This window comes from Xiphophorus hellerii, chromosome 16 (genome assembly GCF_003331165.1).
Source record: "Xiphophorus hellerii strain 12219 chromosome 16, Xiphophorus_hellerii-4.1, whole genome shotgun sequence".
Lineage (NCBI taxonomy): Eukaryota > Metazoa > Chordata > Actinopteri > Cyprinodontiformes > Poeciliidae > Xiphophorus > Xiphophorus hellerii.
This window is the reverse complement of record NC_045687.1, coordinates 4646644-4671623: the sequence shown is the minus strand read 5'-3', so window position 1 is coordinate 4671623 and position 24980 is coordinate 4646644. Positions and strand designations below refer to the sequence as shown.

Sequence of the window (24980 nt, the reverse complement as noted above, 5' to 3'; positions counted from 1 at the left end):
TAAAATATGAAGTTCCACTGAGTTTATTGTTCAGGTTTAATTTTTGCCCTTACGTTCAAATATACATGCAAACAAAACAAGCATAAAAGAAAGATTAACTTTCCCCATGAGTAACACCCCAATCACTCATTTGCAAACTATGCAACAAAAAACAGCCTGAAGCAACTGAAAAACCCATTTACATCCTGTTTGTTCAGCTGATTAATCAAGAACATTTCCATCTGCTTTAAGGCGGTAACAGTCATCTGTGGGAAATGATAAAGTTACAATTTTAATGCAAAATAAGTGTTCCTGAAAAAATATTGAGCAGCTTCTGATCGACTCAGAAATGGCATTTTGTGTTTTAGTGAACCGTCATCAGGCCTTCAGTGCCATGTGAGAGTTTGTGCATATCTAGAAAACAGAACATGAGCAAGACATCCAGAAAGATGCAGAGTATTAGGAGCATTAAAAGAAAATAACTGGTCACGGTGGAGTAAATTTCCACCTAAAAACTGAAAAGTTGTGAGATTAATTTAATATATTTACAAGAATAAAACCCTGACTGTTCTGATAATTGTAACTTTGCAAGAAGGCATACATTTTATAATCTTTTGACATTGTAAAGCCAAAAACTTGCAAAGAAAACAAAAATAATTTCTCTGAGATCATAAAGCTGGACATTTGCAACGAAAAGATTTAAGCAGTAAATTTAGGAGCAGAAATGTTTTGATTCAGAAGAAAAACTCTTTCTTAGAGGACTTCTTTCTGCTTTTTTTTCAGAGATCTGATTTTATCTTTAATTTGAGATTTCACCTGGTAAAATTCAGTTTCCCCCCCCCCCCCCCCCCCCCCCCCCCGACACATTTCTGACATTATAGTGTCAGAATATTCTACTTTTAACATAATAAATTATTGCCTGTAAATGTGGAAAATTAAAATTTTCCCCTACATATTTACAACAAACAAACTTTCCATGTTTTTTTCTTGTAAATTGGTGAATAATTAGGCAGAAATTTACTCCTCCATGCCCACTTGTTCACAATAGCCCTGACACTTAGCTTTAAATGTGTCTGTGAATAACAACTTCCTTTTAAATTACCATGGAAATCACTTAAAAGGAGATCAATTACATAACAAATCCCATCCTCAGTGAAGAGCTTCTCCATAAAATCCTCTGCTTGTTGAGTCCGTTACTGTCAGAAGTCCCAGTCGTCCACCTCCAGGTAGCTCAGGCCAGACTCCAGACTTGCCAGTCCAGAAACGGAGTCCTGTGGCCCGGAGTTCTCGAAGCAAGTGATGGGTGACACTGGCTGCAGCAGCTCAGGCAGCGCCTCCGCTGGTCGACGTTTGATCTGAAAAGACAAACATAATGTGAGATAAATGGGAAAGGAGAAGCTATTTTATTGTCATAAAAGAAATTAAGTCTCAAGTGCAGCTGGAAAGATGTTTTTCCAATACAAAAAGTAGGGTTAAAATGACTAATCGTGATTAATCGATTATTGAAATAATCCTCAAATAATGTAGCAATCGATTAATCTTTAACTGGCGTGAACAGATTTTTTTAAAAAGTGAATTTGCTGAAATAACAACATAGTCAGAGCAGTAATTAAGCCAAAACTGTACAAAACATTCATTTTGCATTTAATATTTTTTTTAAAAAAGGAAATATGTTTTACTCAGAACAACATATCTGGGTACATTTGCTATACATAATCAAGTTATTACATTTTATTTAAAAGGTAATAAAATGTTAATTTTCTTACTTTAAAAAAGGAATTTATTTATTTGCTTTAAAAAAAAGGTTTTTTTCAAATTGTGTAAAAAAATGCTTAGGTGGTTAAATGAAAAATCTGCAGAATATGCCGATTAATCGCCAGAATAATCAATTACTAAAATAATCGTTAGTTGCAGCCTTTGTACAAAGTGAGACAAAACTTATTTAAAACCGAAAGAAAACATGTCTGGATTCATACATTTTAAGCTGAACAAAAAAAAATTCACACACCTGTTTGAAGAAAGGATGTCCAGTAAGAGTGGCAGCAGATGGTCTGCAACAAAAAGTAAAAATTAGAAAAACGCATTTTGTGTTTTTAATAATGTCATACGCAACATGAATCGGATTTCACCAACCTATTTTCCGGTTCTCGCTGCAGGCACAGCTCTACAAAGTTGTGAAAGTGGGGGGAAAATGTGCGGTTATACGGATGTCCTCCGGAGGATGAGGACGGTTCTCCGTTTGAGTGCCGGAGCCCTCCGGCTCTCGGGCCCTCGCAGATCCCCGAGTCGGCAGCAGAGCGGGACGGCTTGAGCGACAGCTCCTCTGGGGGAATCGTGGCGGTATCCAGCAAGCAAGGCACGGTTCCGTTCAGCTTCTCCAGAAGCATCTTCAAGAAAATAATAAATGTAGGTCATTTTGTTAAAACCAAAAGTCAGTCCTTTCCGAAAGTATTTACACCCTTTGGATTTTTTACAACAACCACAAACCTCAATGCATTTTACTGGAGTTTTAGGCTACAAACTAAATCAAAAGTAGTGAATTATTGAAAAGTAAACTAAGAATTATATATTATGGATACAAATTGTCGAGTAATGAGTTAATCTAACGTCGATGGATCTTATCCATCCACTAATCAGCCGATAAATAGCATTTGGACCCCCACACCGGTGGTATGTCGAGAAACGCATGCCGTTGCGGGAACGCGCATCGCTCTAAATGGACTGAAATATGACCAAAGAGGCAACTTTTAAAGATATTCATAACATTATAATCTTTCGTAATCATGTGAGCCCTAAAACGGTGGGTTTTATTTCACAGATGAATTGAAATAAATACGGTTTTGACACCATCATTGAGACATTTAAATCCAAATAAGTTGCTGCTGGCCACGCCCCGAACTCAACTTTTACACTCATCAGTGAAAATGGCTGTAAACGGATGTGCAGTTATACAGCTGTACATCTTTGAAAAGCAGAAGTGGAGCCTCCCGCACAATCTACAAGAATACAGAAAGTGGTTTCTGGATGATAAGTCAACAACAAAACACTTCCTTTTCCAGCAGCCATTGTACAGAGGCGGTGAAACCAGCTGACCAAATGTGCTGGAATTCTGCTTGGGTTGCTAGGTAACGGGGCTGAGCTTGTTTGGGGTTGTTAGGTAACGGCACACTGCCCATGGAATGTAAACATTGATTTATTGGAAATATAAAAATGTGAATTTTGTCCCATTTAATAGATTAATTCAAAACTACAGCTGAGTAACTGGGATTCTTTTCTTGTTTCTTTACTTGAATTCAAGTATTTTTAATGTGTTTCTGAGGATTTGTTGTACCTCTAAGGACCCTCATATCGTATCTTTAACACAATATGACGCGTCAAAATGGCTAACGTAGCTTTGAGTTTCTGATCACCTGTGTAGCTGGCATGTCTTTGAACGGCACATGTCCATTGGCTAATTCACAGGCCGTGATGCCCAGGCTGTAGATGTCTGATCGAAAGTCGTATCCCTGCAGATTCTGGGAAAAACAATTAAAATATTTGCTGATAAGACAGACACACAGGGTTGCAGTATGTTTTGATGCTCTGTACCTGCTGTAGCACTTCAGGGCTGAGCCAAGGCAGCACCTTCACACTGTACTGAGGGAAGTCATGAACCATTTTGGCCCTTTGGCCGTTACGGATGAGGCTGAAAATACTCCGCAGACCGGACATGCAGACTTGTCCGTCTGCAGATATCAGAACGTGGCTGGCCTTCACACTCCTACATGAGCAAAACGATAAAAATAAACATCAGCAGTCAAATCCAAATGCATAGTTTAACTAATATCATCTTCTTCATGAGACTGTCTTGGGAAAACAGAGCGTCTTCAGTCAGAGGCTTCTTCAGATTCGCCGTAATACAGACTGCTACAGGAGGTCTTTCCTGCCAACCAACAGCCATCACTATCTACCATAACTCTATGAAGAATCTGAAATGAAATGATAATTTACTTTTGGGATCCATAAAGTATTTTTGAATTTGAACTGAATTTAATTTCACTACTACTATCTCAATTATGTGGTCAGACATAAAATAAAACTTTCCACGTATTTAACTCGTCCAAAATGTTATAAAAACAAACAGGTAGGACTGTTTTGATAATAAATTTAGCTGGATGATAAATTATCAGTACTTATTGCAATAAATGATTATTGTTTTTGGACTAATTTACTGGGACTGGCATAATAATGCAAGTTTGCCATCTCAAAGACCAATAAAACACTCACACTGGAACTGGTAGACATTTAAATATTCAAAATAAAACACAACTAAAAATGATAAATAAAGCAAAGAATTTCTTTGACCAAAATCATAAATAAAATGGATTATAAAGTCTCTGTATACAAAATTGTCCTTTAAAAAGAACAATCAGAGGGAAATTATTGAGCTCATTTTAATTTATCATGCAATTAATTAACTTATTATTGCAACAGACTAACAAGACAAGCAGAGAGAAATATTGAGAATAAAATACAATCAAAACTAGCTAAGAAAATTAATAACATAAACAAAGAAAATAAAGTAAAAACAGCTTTTATTCTCCCAGAAAGAGGAAATTCAGGTGTAGCAGCAAGAACAGTTCACACAAAAAGTTCTTAAAGTGTTTAAAACAATATGTAAATAAAGAAGATTGACAATAACAACAATAACAAAATATGGTACAAGACTATAACAGAAAATACAGTGCGGTTTCTAGAGATAGGGTTATCTTTTTCACATATATCAGTTAATCTTACCTGTGTACATATCCCATGTGATGGATGTATTCAAGAGCTTTTAGCATGCCGAGCAAAATGTACGCAATGGTGAGTTCACCCATCCCATCCGAAAAATGAGTGCAGATGAGATCTCTAGCTGAACCTGCAAGATCAAGTAATAATGAAGATAAGAAAATCTCCTGTGTTAGATTTAACAGGGGAATAAATTTTGAGTGTTTCTGTACCATAAGCCATGAATGGTGTGATGACCCAAAGCTCGTTTTCTGCTATAAAGACGCTTCTGTACGGCAGAATACTGGGGTGATGAAACAACTTTGACACATGTAGCTCACCCTGGTGTAAAGAGGAAAGAAAAGTCTTAGAAATTAGCAGGGAAAATTTTATTAGACAGAAAAAAAACTTCACTGCAAAAACACCAAATCGTACAAAGTATTTTTTTTTGTTTGCTTTTTTTGGGGTGCCAATATCTTACTACACTTGAAATAAGACAAAGCCAACATACAGCAACTATGCAGAAAGATAAAGTGGTTTGTTTTAAGTACTTAATTTCTTAATCAAAAATGTTCTAGTTCCACTGGAAGATTATTTCACGTATAACATGGGAGAATTGTCTTGCTATATAAGTGAAATAATCTCCCGATGGAAATAGAACTGGGTTGCTAGGTAACGGCTTGGCCTTGGTTGGGGTTGCTAGGTAACGGTGCCAGTGGAACTAGAACTTTATGACCAATATTATCGAATTATTGCATTAAAACAAGTTCCAATATCTTGCCTAAAAGTTACTTGCGAGTCATTACACTTAAAATAAGATATTTGTTCAAGAAACTGGACAAAAATACTCGGTAAGATTTAGTGTTTTTGCAGCATTGACAAAACTGTAGAGCGCTGAGAAAATCTAAATGCCACCTTTTGTTTTGTTTTTTTCCCCTCACACTTAAATGTTTTCAAATCATCCAATAAATTTTAAAATCAGACATATTATTCAGAGTATGTAACATAGGTAGTTTTCAAATGATAAACTAATGTGATAAGGGGAAAAAGTAGCCCAGACCAGCATGATTCTGTGTGAAAATATAAATTTACTACTTCACTAGCCACCAAAATCCTGTAAAATTAAGATGTTTTTTAAATTGAACTCGTCTAACAATATAAAGTAAGCTAAACAACAATGTTTTGGACAGATTTCAAATTAAACATAAAAATTAAAAAAAAAATTTTTTCTTTTGTATTAAACTTTGATGATCTGCAACATTTAAGTGAAGAAATCTATAAGGAGACATGCATTTTTTCATACCATAGTAGCTGAAATAATAATTCCCAATAAATCACAAAGTTAGAAATGATTCTTAAACAGAAGGAGGATGCAGACCTGCAGGTAGGTGACCATATCGTTGGTGCACGACTCCAAGTCGATTCGACGAATGGCCACATGCTCTCCAGTGGGTTTGTAACGAGCCAAATTCACAGTCATCAGGTCGTCCAAGCCTTTTCCTAACAACCAAAAATATGCGTCAGTATAAAAACAGGATGCAAACTTATCTTTGAGTTCAACGTTTACCTCCATTTATAGATATAAAAAAAACACAGAGAAAATCTAGACAAAGAATAAAAAATTAACTAATCCTCATGAGGCATAAAGTAATCTGAAAATGTTTAAAACAAATGTTTTATCTGGTTATATCACAACTTTATTCTGGTAATCTTCCGACTTTATTCTGGTAGTGTTGTAACTTTGTTCTTGTAATTAAAAACAAAAACCAAATCATAGTTTGACCCTAATATTCTGTCGTAGAGTTGACCTGAATTCAAAGTCCAAATAAAACATAGAAACTATGATACATATTTGTCAAACAAAATGGCCGCCCTAGGTGTGCTGACATCATTCGTTGCTATGGAACCGCAAGGAATTAATAGATGAGAAAAAAGATCAAAATTTAAAAAAAAAAAAAGTGTATAATAATATTAATAATGACATTTTTAGCCCAATATTAAAAATAAAACAGTTTGTTATTACAAATTAAACAAAACAAAAGCACTAATAAGCTAGAATAGAATTAGAAAAGCAAACAAATGCATGACTCAATAAAAATACTGCATGCATTAACAAAAGTGATTTGGTTGTTTTTGTAGAGAAACTACCCATCAAAAATTTGTTGAAACTGTTCATGTTAAAACATAAAAAGTGCATAAATGTCAGCTTTTTTTTTTTTACCGATAACAGCGAGCAGCTCGTACGAGCCGCTGTCTGGCAGGAAGGAGCCCATCGTGTCTCGGCGTGGCAGCGAGCTCAAACTCTCCTCACTGTCCTCATGGGGCTGGAGCAGAAAAAACAAATCAACAAGAAACTCTGATTTCAGCTTCATCCGTCTCAGATAAAACCCTTAAACCATCACAAAACAACAGAAAAGACCAATCTGTGGTACTACAGTGTTAGGCAGACAGACAGCACTAGTGGATTTAAAACATCAGTGACAACATCCATCATATCCAGTGAGTACAAGTCTGACTTAAAGGTCAAATAATTAAAAATATAATAACAGTTCCACTGTAAGATCTACAGTGTTTCACTGCCAAAGCTTGGAAATAAACTCAGAAGCAGTATCTCATTTTAACTAGATTTAAATCTCATTAATACCAAAATATATTCTCTTTTAGATAATAAGGTTGTAAAAGTAAAACAGCAACATCTTCTGGGATTTTTAGAAGTCGTCTAGAAGAAACAGGGTAAGAAGGAGAGTTATGGCGAGCTGTGTTAAGGATTTTTAACAAGAGGAGCGAATTTGACATCTTATTAAACGAGAAATCTTCTCGCTATAATGAGATATAAAACTAATCTCAATTAAATGAGAACAATTCTCATTTAATTGAGTTCTAAACCTCATTTGAGTGAGATGAACTATCATTCTGACAAGAAATGTTTTTTTTGTTTTTTTTACCCCTCCAGGGGGTCTTTTGTGGGCTCTAGTGTCCCTTATATGATAGTAGGCTGACAGGAAACAGGGAAGGAGAGGGGGGAAGACATGCGGCAAATGTCGTCGGGTCCGGGAGTCGAACCCGCGACGGCCGCGTCGAGGACTCAAGGCCTCCAAATACGGATCGCGCTAACCACTACGCCGCCACGGCACGCCCGAAATGTTATAATTTTAACGAGAAATTTTAGTCTCGTTAAAACAATGAATCCCGATATAACGAGAAGGTTTTCTCATTTTCAACAAGAAAGTTTCTCATTAAAATGAGAAAGCCTTCTCATTTTGAGTCAACCTAAACTCGTTATTACTAACAGATTTTTTTGTTTCAACTAGAAACTCTCGTTAAATTGATAGTTTTTCATTTTAAACGTTTTGCATCTCCTGTTAAAGAGAAATGATCATTTTAATGAGAAACTTTCTCATTTAAACAAGATTCAAACTTGTTAAAATGAGAAACTTAACATTTCTTATTTTAAAAATGCTAAAATTTCTAAAACAAAATTTTAGTAAATTCATTTTCTAAAATTCAAATTCTAAAGCTATCTCATTTTAGCTTTCTAATTAAAATGAGAATGTTTTAATTTTTTAATGACAAACTAGCAAAAGCAAAACTCATTAAAATGAAAAACTTTTTTTAAACAAGTCTTTCATCTCTTTTTAGAAAACAAAACTCAAACTTTTTAACGTCGAACCTTCTCATTAAAACAAGATGCTACACCTGAATTTGTTTCCAAACTGTGGCAGTGAAATGCTTCCATAGGGATCTGCGCCACAGTAAGCTAACGTATTTGTGAAGCACCTCTAACAGAACAGCAGCATATAAACATTTCCACATTCTTGGCAGTGAGGACTCCTGATTTCCATCAAGTTATCGCTTTTGAAAAATGATGGAAATTAACCGACTGCAGCAGTGAGCTGGTGAGGCGGATGAAGGCTAATGTATGACTTCATTTTAAAATAAAAATGAACGTTTAGCCTCTGTAAATATCCCCACAGATAAAACCAGAGACTGTTTCTATAAGCAGAAAGTTAAATGGTAAATCTTTACGCATCTAGGAAGCACAAATTAAAACCGTCTAAGCAGGAAAATCGAGCATGCTCTGGCAGCCACGGTTTAAAGAAACCTATGTATATACTTCATGTTCAGTTGAAACGATTAATTGGAGTAATCATGATTAATCGATTATTGAACTAATCAACTAATTTAGTAACTGATTAATCATTAACTGGAGTACACAGACTCAAAAAGGCCACTTCCTGACAAAACAACATGCTCAGAGATGCGATTAAGCCTAAAATGGACAAAAGAAATATTAGAGCTGAAATGAATAATTAGATTAATCATGATTAATTGATTTTTGAAATAATCATCAACTAATTTAATAATCAATTAGTCATTAACTAGAGTATACAGAGTCAGAAAAGGCCAATAACTGAAAGAACAACATGCTCAGAACCATAAGTTAAAAAAAAAATCGACAAAAATATTAGGGCTGAAATGATTAATCAGATTAATCATGATTAATCGATTATTATAAGAATTTTCAACTAATTTAGTAACTGATTGATTGTTAACTGAAGCATTCAGACTCAAAATAAACTGCTGAAAGAACATCATACTCAAAACAGTAATTGTGTTAAAAATGGACAAAAAAAATTAGGGCTGAAATGACTAATCATGATTAATCGATTTTTGAAATAATTGTCAATTAATTTAGTAATAGATTAATCATTAACTAGAGAATACAGACTTAAAAGGCCAACTGCCAAAAGAAAAACAAAACCAGAACTTTACTTAAGCCAAAATTGCCCAAAAATAAACATTTTGCATTTAAGGTAAAAGAAAAAAATTTAATCTATAAATCTGTTCTACTAAAAACTCATTAAGTGTCCCTTTACCTTCACCTAGTTCAAATTCCATTAAAAAAATCTCTTAAACACCTTTTTCTATCCATTTATTAATTTGTTTTTCACATGCGTTTTGGTTTTTTTTTAGCTGCATCCTGTGCTGCAAATAGTCAAGCTTTTGATAAAGGAATGCTGTTATCACATTTTATTTTAAATAGTAATTGAATTATTTGTTTATTTGCGTATTTTAATGAATTTCTAATATATTATTTAAAAAATGAAATATCTGCAGAATGTGGTAGTATTTCCATCTGTTTAATCGATTGAATAATCTATTACTAAAATAATTGTTAGTTGCAGCATTAGTTTCCTGATCAAATGGAGAACCGAACAGTGATCAGACCCAAAATGGACAGCAAAGAACTTCAACATCTGAACTCCATACATACACAGACTGCACTAAGAAAACGTCACAGCACAGGTTCTTCACACAATAAGCTTGGACTTTCAGTCTGTAAAATCTACATGTTAAAACACAAATTACACAAGATTGTTCTATTTTAATAGGCTACACATGAAAAGTATTAAATCTGTTTAGAAAAACAATAAACTCTGCAACAAAAGCACTCGTTTGTGAGGTGTAAAAGAACCATCTACAAAACAGGCATGTGCAGCATGAACTGGACACACGTGCATACAAACATGTCCAAAGCCTGGAGAGATCATGAATCCCTCGAAATGTAAATCTCTGTGCGCACATACGTACTGTATCAGTGCATGCACGCACATACACAAAAGGCAACATGAAGAATGAGGATGCTGATGCAGTGACAGGAGTACCGCACTTACTTTCCTGTGTGAGAATCCCTGAGCTTGCTCTGGGGTAGAGAAACCATGTCAATGACATAAATACGTGAAACACAAAGAAAACTAGAGAAGGATCTCTGTCCACAGGAGGGTTTTTTCAGCTGCCAAGCACAGCCGCTGCATGATGGAGATCTGATTAAAAGAGTTTCCTGCTTCACAAAATAAATAAAAAAATCCATCCTAATTACAAATATTACAGTTTCAGTCAGAATTTTACATAAACTCACCATGAGCATAAATGTCATTGTAATTTGGGGATTTTATTAACATATTCCATGTTTTTTCCCAGGACAGAATGATTTTACAACACACAACAGAGAGTTGGGTGAACAAGATTAAATTTTTGGAGGATGTTCAAAAATAATCCCAACTTCACAAGATGCTCAACATTCCTCATTTTACGTCTTTATTTTTCTCATAAAAATTCTCATAAAACTTTATTCTCGTAATTAGAAACAAAAAAAATTTGCCTGTAAAGTTGACTTGAATTCAAAGTCCAAAACATAAACAGAAGCTGTAAAACAAGATGGCCGCCTTGGGCATGCCGGGATCACTCTGAACTATGGAAACCCAAGAAATAAAATAATGGAAAAAAATCCTTTTTTTCCCTCTAAAATTAAATCTTCAAAAACAAAAAGCTAAAATTAAACGATGAATTTGATTTTATATTATTAACACAATCTCTGCTTTTAAGCTCAGTCCATAATTTTTAGAAGGTTGGGCTTTTCCAGAGACGATCTCTTTTGATGCGTCAGACCTGCAGACAGCCATCTGGTGTTTAACTTCCAACTTTAGTGCCCTTGCTTCATGTCTGCGTTTCTTCCCCCCTTATCTCTTTATTTCTTTCCTGTCTGCTCTGCTGTGAATTCAGGCCACAAGAGCCACAAAAATACTCTCAAAGAAATGTGCTGGTTTCACATCTTTTCTTAAACTCAACATTATTGAAAGTTTGTTTTAAAGTCTGATTCTGTAGCAGGAAACACAGCACTGAAAAATAACTTTACCAGTTGAGCAAAGAGTCGTGAAATGTGGTTCAGGTGCAGCTTCCTAAGCAACATACAGCAAATCAATAACAAAATGTATGGAAGGGACAAAACTTTGCTCTCAATGATTGTTTCAAAAATCACTTTTACATGTTAAATAATTTCATCCTGTAAGAAAAACAGCTCAAATGTATCAATAAAAGAATTAGGAAAACAATAATGTTGGTGAATGTTACACTAATTCAATATTTCCATTTCAACAACAAAGTTTTAATTAAAAAAATGTTTTTTTTCTGGTTTATGTCTTCTATTTTAGCATTGAAAAAACTTGTAGTTTCTACTTTTTAATCTGCTTTTAGAACAACTTCTCAATTATCCACCATCTGCTGCACTCTGAGCAAAATGAATGCTGCATACAATCAAATTGCGATAACGATTCATTTGAAATGCACTCTGTAGCGCTAATCAGTAACAGCAGAAAATGACTGATATTCATGCTCATATAGATTAAATCTAAAATTCTGACAGGAACTTTCTGTAAGGCAATGGGAATCGTGTGCAGCCAAAACAAATGACCAATTTGAACAAACATGCACAAATGCTGAAAGATGCAATCAAATGAAAATGAGGTAAAGTTGCAACGAAATAAATCCAATCCAGCAATTTTGCATAACAAATATATTTTTTTAAAAACTGAAAAAATATTCATATTGCACAACATTTGATTTCTGTCAACCTTTAACCTTTAAAAATTTACTGTCAATTTCCATCAAAACCACTAATGTCAGTGCTGTCGAGCGGCGCTTATACGTTTCTTAAGATACATGAAAGCATTTTGGAAAAATAATGTAACTGTTCAGAGTATTTATACTTTTTAAAAAGTACAAAGATATTGGTTCTGATTTAGTGCTATTATTGAATAAAAGTGTCTCTCTTTCCACTTTCATTGTGGTTTTCCTGTCAGTTTTGTTTGAAAAAGAAAATTAAACTCTTCTGAAAATTATTATTTTGTATATTTTATAGACGTTAATAAACATAATTTATATACATATAAACATGTCAATAAATAAAAAAGAAACACAAAATGTTTTCTTTTCTTCTTCGATGACAGTTTCACTTAAACAAATTTATACTGCCAGCTTCTATTTCTGAGACTTTTCTCATTCTTAGATAAAATAACAATAATTATTTTGATTTTTCAAACCAATAATAGCATCCACAGCACACATTAGAAAGTAATTAAAGGAATTTTTTTGTATAATTTTCCTATAAAATGCTGACAAAAACGGAAAGAAATAAAAAAGCTCAAAACAGATCAGACAAAACGATGAATAACAAATTTAGAATGATGTCTGGAAAGCAAAGCAAAGCAAGAACTGAGAGGAAACAACCTAAAGTAGTTTTTTAAAATTTGTTTCACTTAAACCTCACCTCCAAATAACTCCAGATCCCGCAGGCTCTCCACACTCAGTTTCTCAGTTACCCAGCGCTGACAGATAGAAAAAGTTAATTTCAAGCATAATAAAAAAGCAAATTAAAAGCAAGAAAAAGAAAAACACAGAAAGACAAAGAGAGAGTAATTAAGGCTGTTGACAGCAGTGGTTAATAATAAACAGCAAGCATGCAAAAAACATAAACTAAAATGTTTAGTTTGTAAAATTTCCTGTAAAAACTCTACAAAAACTAAAGCAAAAAATACTCTAACAGACTTTATCTCAGTTGAATTAGTTCAAAATTTCTAAATGAGGTTTAATATTAACCTAGAAAAACAGTGTGGAAGTCATAAATCAATAAATGGAAACACTTACAAGAAACGACATTGATCCTCCTGAGGTTGTTCTTACATTAGATGCTGAAATAAACTTCCTTTGAGAATATCTGTGAAAATAAAGGAACTGTGATGAAAAGGAAATAATGTTTCATCCCATCCTGTCAAAAAAAAGTCCTTTATCATTGCAGCTTGCCGCGAGAACTGATATTTTTTTTTATTTAACTGAAAGATTGAACGACACGTTCCTATTGCCTCCCACATTTTATGCTTTTGAGATCATTTCTGTTCTTTATCCAAAAGCTGACATAATTAATAATATTGTAACTACATGTCATTAATTACTTATAATGTTGTGAGAATCTCAAACAGGTAAAAAAAAATTTTTTATCACAGAACAAGAGCACCAAAAATAGCCTGTAAACAAAGTTTACATTTTTTAACGCTAGATTGTTGCCAGACTTAACTGAATTTAAACACACAAAACAACAAAAAACAAATTAATCATGCTCTTAAAACGTTCTGGTACTTTGCTGAATTTTTTTTTATTTAAATAAAAATAAGTGCAAAGCCATTTAAGGAAGACTTAAAGCATCAAGGACTATTGATTATGTCCACTTTAAAGGACAAAAAGCAACCTGATAGGAAAATTGATGAAAATAAATGTTTTTGGACGTTGCAAAACCATCCCAATACTTTATTCTCCCCGTCTGTTTTATTAAATCCTTCCAGCAAAACCAATTCAACTGGCAATACTGCTGAAATAACTATAAAATATAAGGGAAAATACCTACATAGTGATAGCAAGCGAAGTGCAAATGCCACACTTAATGAAGAAAAACAGCTATTCTTTCAGAGAACAGCTTTGCTAATGTTGCTATTTAATAGTGAAGGGAGCATCAGCTAACAACAGTTAGCATAAGAAGCTGTTTTAACTTACTGTAACAAATTTAAAAGGCGTTATTTGACGCATAGCAACCTACCGCCGACTAGTGAACAGTAACACGGTATAACTGTGGAAATAAAATATTTCTTAGTACCTTTATTTATCGGTCCATCCGCTCCTGCAGAATATTTTCAGCAACCCAGCTACGCTTCTGGTTGACGTTACGCACCAATTACGACGTGACGCCATTATTACGTATGACGTAAATAACGCAGACGCCCACAGCGTTCTAAAAGAAGCACAGAAACATTTACTAGCTTCAGAAATAGGTAAACAAATGCATAAATATTTGTTCTGAAACTTAGCACTGCTATTATTATTGATTTATACTTCATAGCGCAACTAACTATCGAGGTTTTTCACCGTTACGTAAAATATAGAGCTTTTCTTCGCACACATTAGCCTTGGCCGTAATGCGGCCTTGAGCTAATGCTAGCATGCTGTGTTGTAAAACGAAAAATAAAATCGTTGTTGTATAGCGTGAATCTTTTAAGATGGAAATATTCGATAGTGTACAATTGTTCTTTTAGATGTACACATACTTACTCATTTGCATTGAGATTTGATTTTTTTTAGTCTTCTTGCGAATGAAGCTCAATTATTGAATGATTCCTAAACTAATGGAGGTGTGCTATTTATTCAGGTCATATATATATATATATATATAATGTGTGTGTGTGTGTATCCTGCATATCTAGTTGGGTGGTTAAACTATTAAAAGAAATCCTTATGAAGAAAATGTCTTAAAACAAAAATATATACATTCAGCAAACCAATTATATGGATGTAGCTTTGTTGATTATACAATCAGCAGTTGATTTTAAAGAAGCTCCTGAGATACTTTAGATTCTTTTGGCTCTCCTAATGTACTTTAATAAATGACCTCAGCCATTTAATTATGAATCTATCAATGTTTATAGTCAGAACCTCACTACAATAAACACTGCTCTAAAATTAAAGCTTACCAGCGATCAACAAGAGTATTTTACCGCAGCGATTACATTCAGTAACTGTACTGCTAAACAGTACATAATATATTTATTTTTAATAATCTTTTGAGACAGACAGCATGAATTCCTGATGCTAACAGAGGAAAAGTGGTTTAAATTGTAACAATTACAGTACAATTTAGAGTATTTCATAATCACAGTTTTTATTTCAGTATTTAATGGACTAAAATCTTTGAGGTTCCCTGCATTTACAGGGCAAATATATTTCTATATTTGGTCTGTTTTACAGACTGCACGGATGATCAAATACAAATCTAACGGAGGGATTAAAGCCGTTCAAACATTTGTTTGTTTGTTTTTCACAGTGCAGCCATGAACTGGAACAAAGGCGGTCCAGGAGTGAAGCGTGGGTTTGGTTTTGGAGGTTTTTCCCTTGCAGGGAAGAAAGAGGAGCCTAATGTTCCCCCAAAATCTCACACATCATTTGGCGCTTCTGGATCAAGTGGCGGTTATGGGAAAAGCCCACAGCTTCCGTCTTTCTACAAAATAGGGTCCAAAAGAGCTAATTTTGATGAAGAAAACGCGTAAGTGACCTCTACACTCACTGAATTTACTGTTTTACACAATATTAGTTAAATATTGCTAATTCAGCTAATATCTGAATGAAATGTAAATGCAATTGTGCAAATTAAAATCTTATGTTTTTCCTTTGTTGTAGGTATTTCGAAGACGATGAAGAAGAGTCCAGCAGCAACGCCGATCTGCCCTACATTCCTGCTGAGAACTCGCCCACGCGGCAGCAGATGAAGTCGGGCGGCGGCTCAGACAGCGAAGACGACCCGTTGGACGCCTTCATGGCAGAGGTTGAGGTAGGAAAGTTACATAAAGTGAATTATTGTTATTTAAATAAAACTCTGAAGCATAAAAATACACCACTCACAAAGACTGGAAAGGTGAAACTGAAGATAATCTCCATTCTGATCATTAATATTTTTTGAGGAGCAATTTTGTTTACAGAGACACTATAATGCATTTTAGTTATAGTTTCGCTTGTAAGTGGTTTTAATTTGCATTTTATTTACTATTTTTGGCTGTGCTTTATTCTGGGTGTTTAAATATCTTCCAGATCCAGTGGTCTTTATAAAATAATTTTTTTTTGGTCTTAAATATGGTGAACTTGCATTGTTACAGCGTTATCAACATATTACTTGAAAAATGGTCTCAAAACAGCAATGCTGTCGATCATCACAATAATTCTTGATTTAGTTGATCGTCCAGCAAAATTTGTTATAAGGATAGCTCCATTGGAGATATGATGTTTCATTTTATTTCTCAGTGGTTCCAACAATGAATCTGAAACTATCTTTAAACATTTACACAAAATGAAGTGTTGTATTTTACTATTTTGTTTCCTTTTCTCAGAACCAAGCAGCTAAAGACATGAGGAAACTAGAAGAAAAGGAGAAAAAATCAACCAAGTAAGTATTTTCATTTAATCTATCCATTAAAAAAGAAATTCCTGAGAACAAAACAATAAAAGTTGAAACTTTAGAGTAATTCTTTTAGGTTTCTGTCTGATTTTTCCTATTTTCTCAAGTTGGATGATACCTTTTGTGGTTTTATGTTGTTCCTTTAACTGGGGGAAAAAAGTCACAAAACAAAAGTGTTGTGTTAGGCAGAGTCATTGTGGGATGTGGGCTGCTTTTGGTGTATGGACGAGTTGCAGGGAAGTTTTTTTTTCTCCGCTTGTTTTTTTCAGGGGTATTCGTGATGACATTGAGGAAGAAGATGAGCAAGTGAGTGAGCTTTCCAAAGTTTTTCAATCCAGAGACGTACTTCCTGTATCCTCTCCGATCTTTTATTCTGCATCACATTTCTCTGACTCCGCAGGCTGCAATTAGGATCATTGTTGTGGCCTGATTTTTGTGAATTTTCTTTTTTATTTAAATCCTACAAGTTATGTAATTTTATATTTTTAGTTGCTCGACTATGAAGTACACCAAACTATGTTAGTTTTTAAAAATAAAATGCTGTATTTTCTACAGGAAGCGTATTTCCGCTACATGGCAGAGAATCCCACAGCAGGGCTGACCCAGGAGGAAGAGGAGGAAAACATCGACTATGACAGTGATGGAAACCCAATTCCTTCTACAACCAAGAAAATAATCTTGCCGCTGCCACCAATTGATCACTCAGAGGTACTCAGATTAGTAGAAATTGCTTTAACTGTGGGATTTATTTAAAGGAAAATAAAAATAATATTTTTTTTCTTGTGATTTGTGAATCTCGTAGATCGACTACCCACCTTTTGAGAAAAACTTTTACAATGAACACGAGGAGCTAAGCATTCTCAACGGCAGCCAAGTGTTGGAGTTGAGGCAGAAACTCAACTTGAGAGTAAGTCAGTTATTTATTTTTTTATTTCACATTCAAATTGCTATTTTATTCCGAATACTTCTACAAGGTTGCTTTAAATGAGTTGTTTTCAAAGTTTGGAAATGCTTGATTTCTGTATAAAGTTCTTTATAAGTGAATGATATTCAAACTGCACATTTTTGTAATAAAGTGCAATCTAACGTTATATTGAAAGCCTAAATTTGGAAAACGTTATTTACAGTTGAAACCAGATATTTATGGAGGGCCAAACCTGACATAATTAAAAATAAATGCAGAAATATATATATTTTGTTTTTTCTTTTCCTAAAATATACAGAAAATCCAGAATAAAATACATTTCTTGACAAAAATGCATGTTTAAGAAAAAGGAAAAACAAAATATATGTTTCTGGTTTTATTTCTAATTATGTCAGTTTTGGTCCTCCATAGGATATTTTCAGACACCGAATAAAAAGACACAGACATGTTTTTTTTACCCCCACGGTCTAAAGTTAAATCAAACTTTACATTTCTTGTTATTTTAAATCATTTATAATTACAAAAATTATTTCTGTTTGCTAAATGCCACAAAACTTGGTAAGAAAAATTTTTTAGAGATTTTTTTTTAAACATTTAATTTGAGCAGGAAGGTTGTTTACCTTAACAGGATTTGGTTGAATTGTTTCAAATGTAATAAATATTTATTTTCTTTTATTTTTCTCCTTTCTTTGCTTCTCTTTTATTTTCTCATCTTTCTTTTTATTTCCTTTTCTCTCTTTTTGCTTCTTTTGTATTATTTTATTCTCTTTTCCATTCTTTTTTCTGTTTTTTCCTCTTTTCTTTCCGTTTCTTTTTTCTCTCTCCTTTTTCCTTTCTTTTCTTCTTTTTTCATTTCATTTCTCTTTTCTTTTTCTATTTGTTTCTATTCTCTTTTCTATTTTTTCCTCTTTCTTTCTCTTTTCTATTCTTCTCTCCTTTTCTTTTCCTTCCTTCTTTCTCTTCTCTTTTTTCTCCGTTCTTATCTTTTTGCTCATTCTATTATTTTCTCTTCTTCCCTCAGGTTTCTGGTGCTGCCCCTCCTAAACCTTGCACCAGCTTTGCTCACTTTGGCTTCGATGAGCAGCTGATGCATCAGATTCGAAAGTCTGAGTACACTCAGCCCACGCCGATCCAGTGTCAGGTTCAGTAAAAATTGACTTTCATATTTCAAGTTGTAGAGTTTAAGCCAGAAATTGGTCCAACAACATTATTTGTCCCCACCGTTCTTCCAGGGAGTTCCCATTGCTCTTTCTGGACGCGACATGATCGGCATTGCAAAAACAGGAAGTGGTAAAACAGTGGCATTCATCTGGCCGATGCTGGTTCACATCATGGACCAGAAGGAGCTGGAGCCGGGAGAGGGACCTATAGCGGTCATCGTGTGTCCCACCAGGGAGCTCTGTCAGCAGGTAAACAACTGGAGTGTTTTTACCCAAATGTAAATAAGCTGAAGAGGTTTATTTATTATAGTTACGTTCTGCAGATCCATGCAGAGTGTAAGCGTTTTGGGAAAGCGTACTCGCTGCGTTCTGTGGCTGTTTACGGAGGCGGCAGCATGTGGGAGCAGGCCAAGGCTCTGCAGGAGGGAGCAGAGATCGTCGTGTGCACGCCGGTGAGAAACCTCACCTGCTTTTTCTTCCTGCTGCTGACGTCAAAATGCATAAACGAGAACTTCACTGAATGAAATGTGTTTACGCAGGGTCGCCTGATTGACCATGTTAAAAAAAAGGCCACATCCTTACAGAGAGTGACATATCTGGTGTTTGATGAAGCTGATCGCATGTTTGATATGGGATTTGGTAAGCTGCCACTATTATATTTTATATTGTTACCGTTTTTTTATGTATGTAAATAAATAATTCTCCCTTCTTATTTAGAATATCAGGTGAGATCAGTTGCAAGCCATGTTCGTCCAGACAGGCAGAGTAAGTCATGTTTGGATTCTTATTGAGAATTGTAACTTTAATAAATAAGTTCTGGGATGATAAATTGTCCCAGAAGTTGCAATGAACAATAATATTGTTGTTTTGAGACCATTTTCAAGTAATAAAATGGTGGTGGCACAATAATAATGGAGGAACATTCTGAAAAATCAATAAACTTTAAATTCTAGTGAACATTTAACACTGGAACTGGAAGACATTTTAAATTTCCAATTTTGTTCAGATTTGCCTTAATTATTGCTTAGACTCTGTTGTTCTTCCACGCAAAAGCCCTTTTTTAGAGTCTCTGTACTCCATTTAACTATTTATCGATTACTGAATTTGTTGATAATTATTTCAATAATTGATTTATCATGATTATTCAGCCCTGATTGCTACTATAATTTCTTTTGCAGCTCTTCTCTTCAGCGCCACTTTTCGGAAAAAAATCGAGAGGTTGGCAAGGGACATTTTAGTTGATCCTATTCGGGTTGTGCAAGGCGACATCGGAGAGGTGATTCAATATTTACAAAGATGTTTTTTATATAAAAACATTTGCAAAATACATTTTAGGACAAGATTATGTTTAAAATATTTACTTGTCAGAGCATTCAGCTGCAGATTTTGTTTCTTTCTGTCAATTGTTTTGCTTAAAAGGCCAACGAGGATGTGACTCAGGTGGTGGAGCTGCTGCTCAGCGGATCAGATAAATGGAACTGGCTGACCCGAAGGCTGGTCGAGTTCACTTCCACCGGCTCTGTGCTCATTTTCGTCACCAAGAAGGCCAACTCTGAGGAGCTGGCCACTAACCTGACTCAGGAGGGCTACAGCCTCGGCCTCCTGCACGGAGACATGGACCAGAGCGAGAGGAACAAAGTCATCAGCGACTTCAAGAAGAAAAATTTACCCGTTCTGGTTGCCACTGATGTAGCCGGTGTTTACTTCAACTTCTTCTACATCTTTAAATGTTTTGATAAATATTTTTTTTACATGTTGTGAGCTGAATAACTCTATTTAGAATAATTATAAAATGTAAAAAATTGTAACGTTGCCACCTCTCTGTCCTCCCCCCAGCCCGTGGTCTGGACATCCCGTCAATTCGCACCGTGGTGAACTACGATGTGGCGCGCGACATCGACACGCACACTCACAGAATCGGCCGAACGGGTCGCGCCGGGGAGAAAGGTGTCGCTTACACCCTTCTGACCAGCAAAGACACTTCATTTGCCGGCGACTTGGTGCGAAACCTGGAGGGAGCCAATCAGGCCGTTCCCAAAGAGCTCATGGATTTAGCCATGCAGGTGGGATTAACACGGAAAAAACATAAAATTTTAACTAAGGGTGCTCGATTGCTGTTTTCTGGATGATTGTTAAAAAGACTGACCTACCGATTGCGATTTTGGCCAATAACATTTTTTTTAAATATAGCAACATTTCTAAAGTATTTTTGGTCTATTTTCTAGCATATATACCTTAGTACGCTTGAAATAAGATAAGACTAATTTACAAGTAACTTTTTAGCAACCTATAGAAACTTGTTTTAGTTTAAAATTTATTCCAAATATTGATGAAAAAGTGCTAGTTCCTCTGGCAGATTATTTCATTTATGAGAAGAAATTTTTCCCATCTTATAAGTGAAATTTTTTTTTCAAAAATAGTTTTTATTTTTATTATTTATGACAAAAACATTTCAGAATCCATATTTGAATGTAGTAGGATATACATTATAAACAAAACCTAAAAACAGTCTATATAGATTGGAGCAGTTCAAAGTCTGATCTTTTATCTTCATTTTTCTGATATATGAATTAAATGCTTCCAAATTGTTTTGAATTTGCCCATCTTGCTCCTCCAATATATAAATAATCCTTTCTAGTAAAAGAGTTGTTGTCATTCCAGTGTGATGATATATTTACATTGAGTAGCCCTACATCCGAGAGAATCAGTTTAAGAAATTATTTACTTAAAACAAGCTCCAATTTCTTGCTGAAAAGTTACTTGTAAGTTAGTTTTGCCTTAACTCAAGTGAACCAAGATATTTGCACTACATAAATACTTGGTAAGATTTTGTGTTTTTTTTGTAATATTTAAATTGATCTCCCCCAGAATCCCTGGTTCAGGAAATCGCGGTTTAAGGGAGGTAAAGGAAAGAAGCTGAACATCGGTGGAGGCGGTCTTGGTTACAAAGAGAGACCGGGTCTGGGGTCCGAGAGCTCTGTAAGTCACTTATCCAACTAAAGTGAATTTGCTTTTCGTGATGTTAAAATGATAGCACAAAAATGTCAAACAATACAATACCTCTGAATTGGGGCTGCTTCATTCTGGTAATATTAAGACTTTACTTTTAAATTACTATGACTGTGTTCTTTTTAAAACATGACTTAATTTTTATTGAAAAACAAAATCTTAGCCTGGATCTTACATTTTGTTGTAAAGTTGACCTGCGTTTAAAGTCCAATTAATACTAGAAGCTGTAAAAGAAAGAAAAAAAAAAAGCTCATCAGGCAAGATGACATCACCCGTAACTATAGAAACCCAAGGATTGCATTGGTGAAAAATTAAATCCAGATTTTCCAAAAATTAAATCTGCAAACACCAAAAATTTGATAAATTTGTTTTATCGCCCAGCCCTACTGTGAATTGTGATTTAAGAAATAAATTTAATGTTTAAAATATTTTCGTGCAGGAACGTAGCAGCAGCTTGTCTTCTGCTAGTAGCTTTGAAGGCTACAGCAAACCGACAACTGGGGCGATGGGGGACCGCATGTCTGCACTGAAACAAGCTTTCCAGGTGCTGTTTGTAATCATGTTTTCTCTTAATTAGTTTAGTTTTTTCACAATGAAAAATTTATTTTTTTTAAAGATGTGTAAAAATTGTGCTTGTTGTCGTAGCATACACTGAAAAATTTAGATTATTCAACCTTACATTTGAATGTTGATATTCATTACAGGAAGAAATCCACTTTAAAAAATAATTAATAAATTACAGGTGTGACACTTCTTACCATCTTCACCATTAGATGTAAAGAGTACTAGGTGTTTGGTTTCTTTTTGACATTTTTGCATTGAATTAATTATTTGCTGTAAAGTAAGTTCAGTTAATTAAATATAAGGTCTTATTAGTCATTTATTTTTGGCACTAAGTTGATGCTCTTGGTGTCTGGAAAGTGAGCCACTTCAAAAACCTTCCAAATGTAAAGTCACAAGTCAGCAGGTACTGCCCATTACCTAGTAACCCTAGCGAAGCCCAGACTGTTACCTAGCAACCCCAGTGAAGCTAAGCCCCGTTACCTAGCAACCCAAGCTAAGCTCAGGCCCAGTTGATCTGCTGGTTTTACCGCTGTATGCATTGTACAATGGCTGCTGGAAAAGACATGTGTTTTGTTGTTGACATATCATAGAGAAACCACCTGTCACATTTGGTTGTGCAGGAGGCTCTACTTCTGCTTTTCAAAGATGTACATTTGTATAATTACACAACTGTTTGCAGCCATTTTCACCTGAGGGTGTAAAGTTGAGGTTATTTAGATTTAAAGTGATAAGAGGCCCTGAAACAGCTAATTTAGAAAGGAGATCAAAATATTAAATTTCATTACCCAAGGATGATATTGTGTTAAAAAAATTTAATGAGCATGTTTTGTAAAGCTCATGGACTTATTCCAACCTGTTCAAGGAAGTATAATAGATCACCTTTAATTTTCTGCTGAAAATTACAAATGGTGGAAACAATTTTCTCCAAAAAAAGATAAAAGTAAAAAAAAACTGGTATCAGCAGCCTTTTTAATTCATTCATGCAGCCAATCATTTATTTCAGTGTCTGGTTTTGTTTTAGGCTCAGTATAAGAGCCATTTTGTGGCAGCAACCAGCGGCCCTCCGAAGCTCAGCACCAAGTCCAGCAGCTCCTCCGGTTGGACCAGCGCCGGCAGCCTGAACTCTGTGCCAACAGAGGCCGCCAATGGCTCAGAGAGACACAACATGGCCGCCTTTTCAATGCCTGGTTTCACCAGCGCCGGCTCCCTGAGTTCCGTGCCCGCCAATCCAACTGGCTCACAGCACAGCAGCCCTCCACCCGCACCCCCGACACACAGAGAGACCCCGCGGGACCGACACGGGGAGTCCCAGGGTCGTCCCGGCGACGGCCATCACCGCCACAGCGACAGGAGCGACAGGAGCGACCGGCATAGCGGCGAGGATCGCTACGGTGACCGGGACCGACACGGAGACAGAGATCGCGACCGCCATGGTGACAGGGATCGCCACAGCAGCCGCCACAGCGACAGCCGGAATGGCGACGGAAGCAGAAGAGAGAGAGATGACCGGAGAGGGGACAGGGATGGCGGAGACAGGGGAAGCGGGGAGGGGAGGGACAGGGGAGACGATAGCTTTGCAGTTCCCGACCCGCCGAAACGCAGAAAGAGCCGATGGGATAACTAAAGTTAGCACATCTTAGCTCCATATGTTCAGCTCCATAACAAGAGTTGGTCAGTCTAGGCAGGTAGCAGAGCAGATCAGAGCTTGAAAGAAGCAGCCATTTTGGTTCAAGCGGTTTAAAAAGTTGGTTTGGACTCAAGGTTTGTTCAGCACAGACAATTCATAAACACCAACTGTACACATACCATCCAAGCTGATGTTGCTGTTAGTCAAGTCGAGCATAAAAGCTGTGAATTCTGTCAGTAGAAAATAAATAAAGAAATGCAGTGTAAAATGCATTCTCACACATCCTTATGCTTGCAAAGCTCATGCTTTGCATATTTTCATTTTGTGTACTACAAAACGTCAGTTCATAGGTAAATGAACATGTCAAAGCAACTGTGTGGCTCTTTTTGTGTATTGTATTCATGTTTTAGTGGAGTGCCTTTCCATGGCATACGTGTATATCGCAAATAATAAAAAACATGTTTGATTAAAAGCTTTGGCGTCGTCCATTTGCTTTGTGTAGTTTCTTCCTTAATATGGCCGACTGCTCTTCATCTCAAGGGATGACTGTGCATCAATCAGTCATGTCTTAAATTAATTTTAAAATGCAAGTTGACTTTTAATATTTTAAAAGGAAATAATAAAATTCAACTATTTAATCTCTTTTCTTCTCGCTGAATTTTTCTATCAGGCAAAAGTTTGAGTCGCACAAAAAAGACGGATTAGGTTACCGCTAGCTTACTGCTAACATACCCTTGCTACCTAACCTTTACGTGTATTGATGTAAAAAAAACAACTATTTGTTGTTAGCTATGTTGTTTATATTAATCATTTTTATTTTGGTCTATACCAAATAATACCAAAATTTCCACGTAACTTTATATTTTGATCTGTCTGATTATGTAATTTGTATTTATAACGATTTATGGTTTGATCAGTTTCGTGCATAAGAAACCTTTTTACCAAATACTTTTTTATTCTTACTTGAGTAATTTTTTGGATGTGTGCTTTTTAACATTTATTTGAGTTAAAATGTGATGAAGTAGTCCTCTTATTTGAGTACAACTTTTCGGTATTTTACCCACTTCTGCTGTTTGGACAAACCGTTTATTTAGGGCACCGTTATCAGAATTAGACATGACATGTTCAGGAGCGCCT

General features: G+C 35.3%; 2 protein-coding genes across 6 annotated transcripts; one reads left to right on the top strand and one right to left on the bottom strand.

The window, feature by feature from the left end:
- Positions 1-18: 18 nt before the first annotated feature.
- On the bottom strand, positions 19-14317 carry strada (STE20 related adaptor alpha). 3 transcript variants are annotated; one of them, XM_032587902.1, is made up of 13 exons: positions 14213-14317; positions 13213-13282; positions 12836-12893; positions 10404-10432; positions 6950-7052; positions 6107-6228; positions 4962-5070; positions 4756-4879; positions 3568-3739; positions 3390-3494; positions 2113-2366; positions 1988-2030; positions 19-1334 (listed from the first exon to the last, which is right to left on the bottom strand). In XM_032587902.1, the coding sequence occupies exons 2-13, from the start codon at positions 13222-13224 to the stop codon at positions 1179-1181; spliced, it is 1287 nt and encodes a 428-aa protein (XP_032443793.1). In that variant the 5' UTR covers positions 13225-13282; positions 14213-14317; the 3' UTR covers positions 19-1178. The 3 variants fall into 3 exon arrangements, with proteins under 3 accessions (XP_032443793.1, XP_032443794.1, XP_032443795.1); XM_032587903.1 differs by lacking the exons at positions 10404-10432; positions 12836-12893; XM_032587904.1 differs by lacking the exons at positions 10404-10432; positions 14213-14317.
- Positions 14303-24326, top strand: ddx42 (DEAD (Asp-Glu-Ala-Asp) box helicase 42). 3 transcript variants are annotated; one of them, XM_032587895.1, is made up of 18 exons: positions 14303-14387; positions 15434-15652; positions 15787-15937; positions 16491-16546; positions 16828-16864; positions 17114-17266; positions 17361-17465; positions 18505-18624; positions 18716-18892; positions 18967-19095; positions 19183-19282; positions 19361-19408; positions 19822-19919; positions 20063-20339; positions 20480-20706; positions 21512-21622; positions 22092-22196; positions 23238-23840. In XM_032587895.1, exons 2-18 carry the CDS (start codon positions 15441-15443, stop codon positions 23838-23840), a joined length of 2709 nt encoding a protein of 902 aa, XP_032443786.1. In that variant the 5' UTR covers positions 14303-14387; positions 15434-15440. The 3 variants fall into 3 exon arrangements, with proteins under 3 accessions (XP_032443786.1, XP_032443787.1, XP_032443789.1); XM_032587896.1 differs by lacking the exon at positions 14303-14387 and having other exon boundaries at positions 15441-15652; positions 23238-24326; XM_032587898.1 differs by lacking the exons at positions 14303-14387; positions 15434-15652; positions 15787-15937; positions 16828-16864 and having other exon boundaries at positions 16485-16546; positions 23238-24326.
- The last annotated feature ends 654 nt before the right edge of the window (positions 24327-24980 follow it).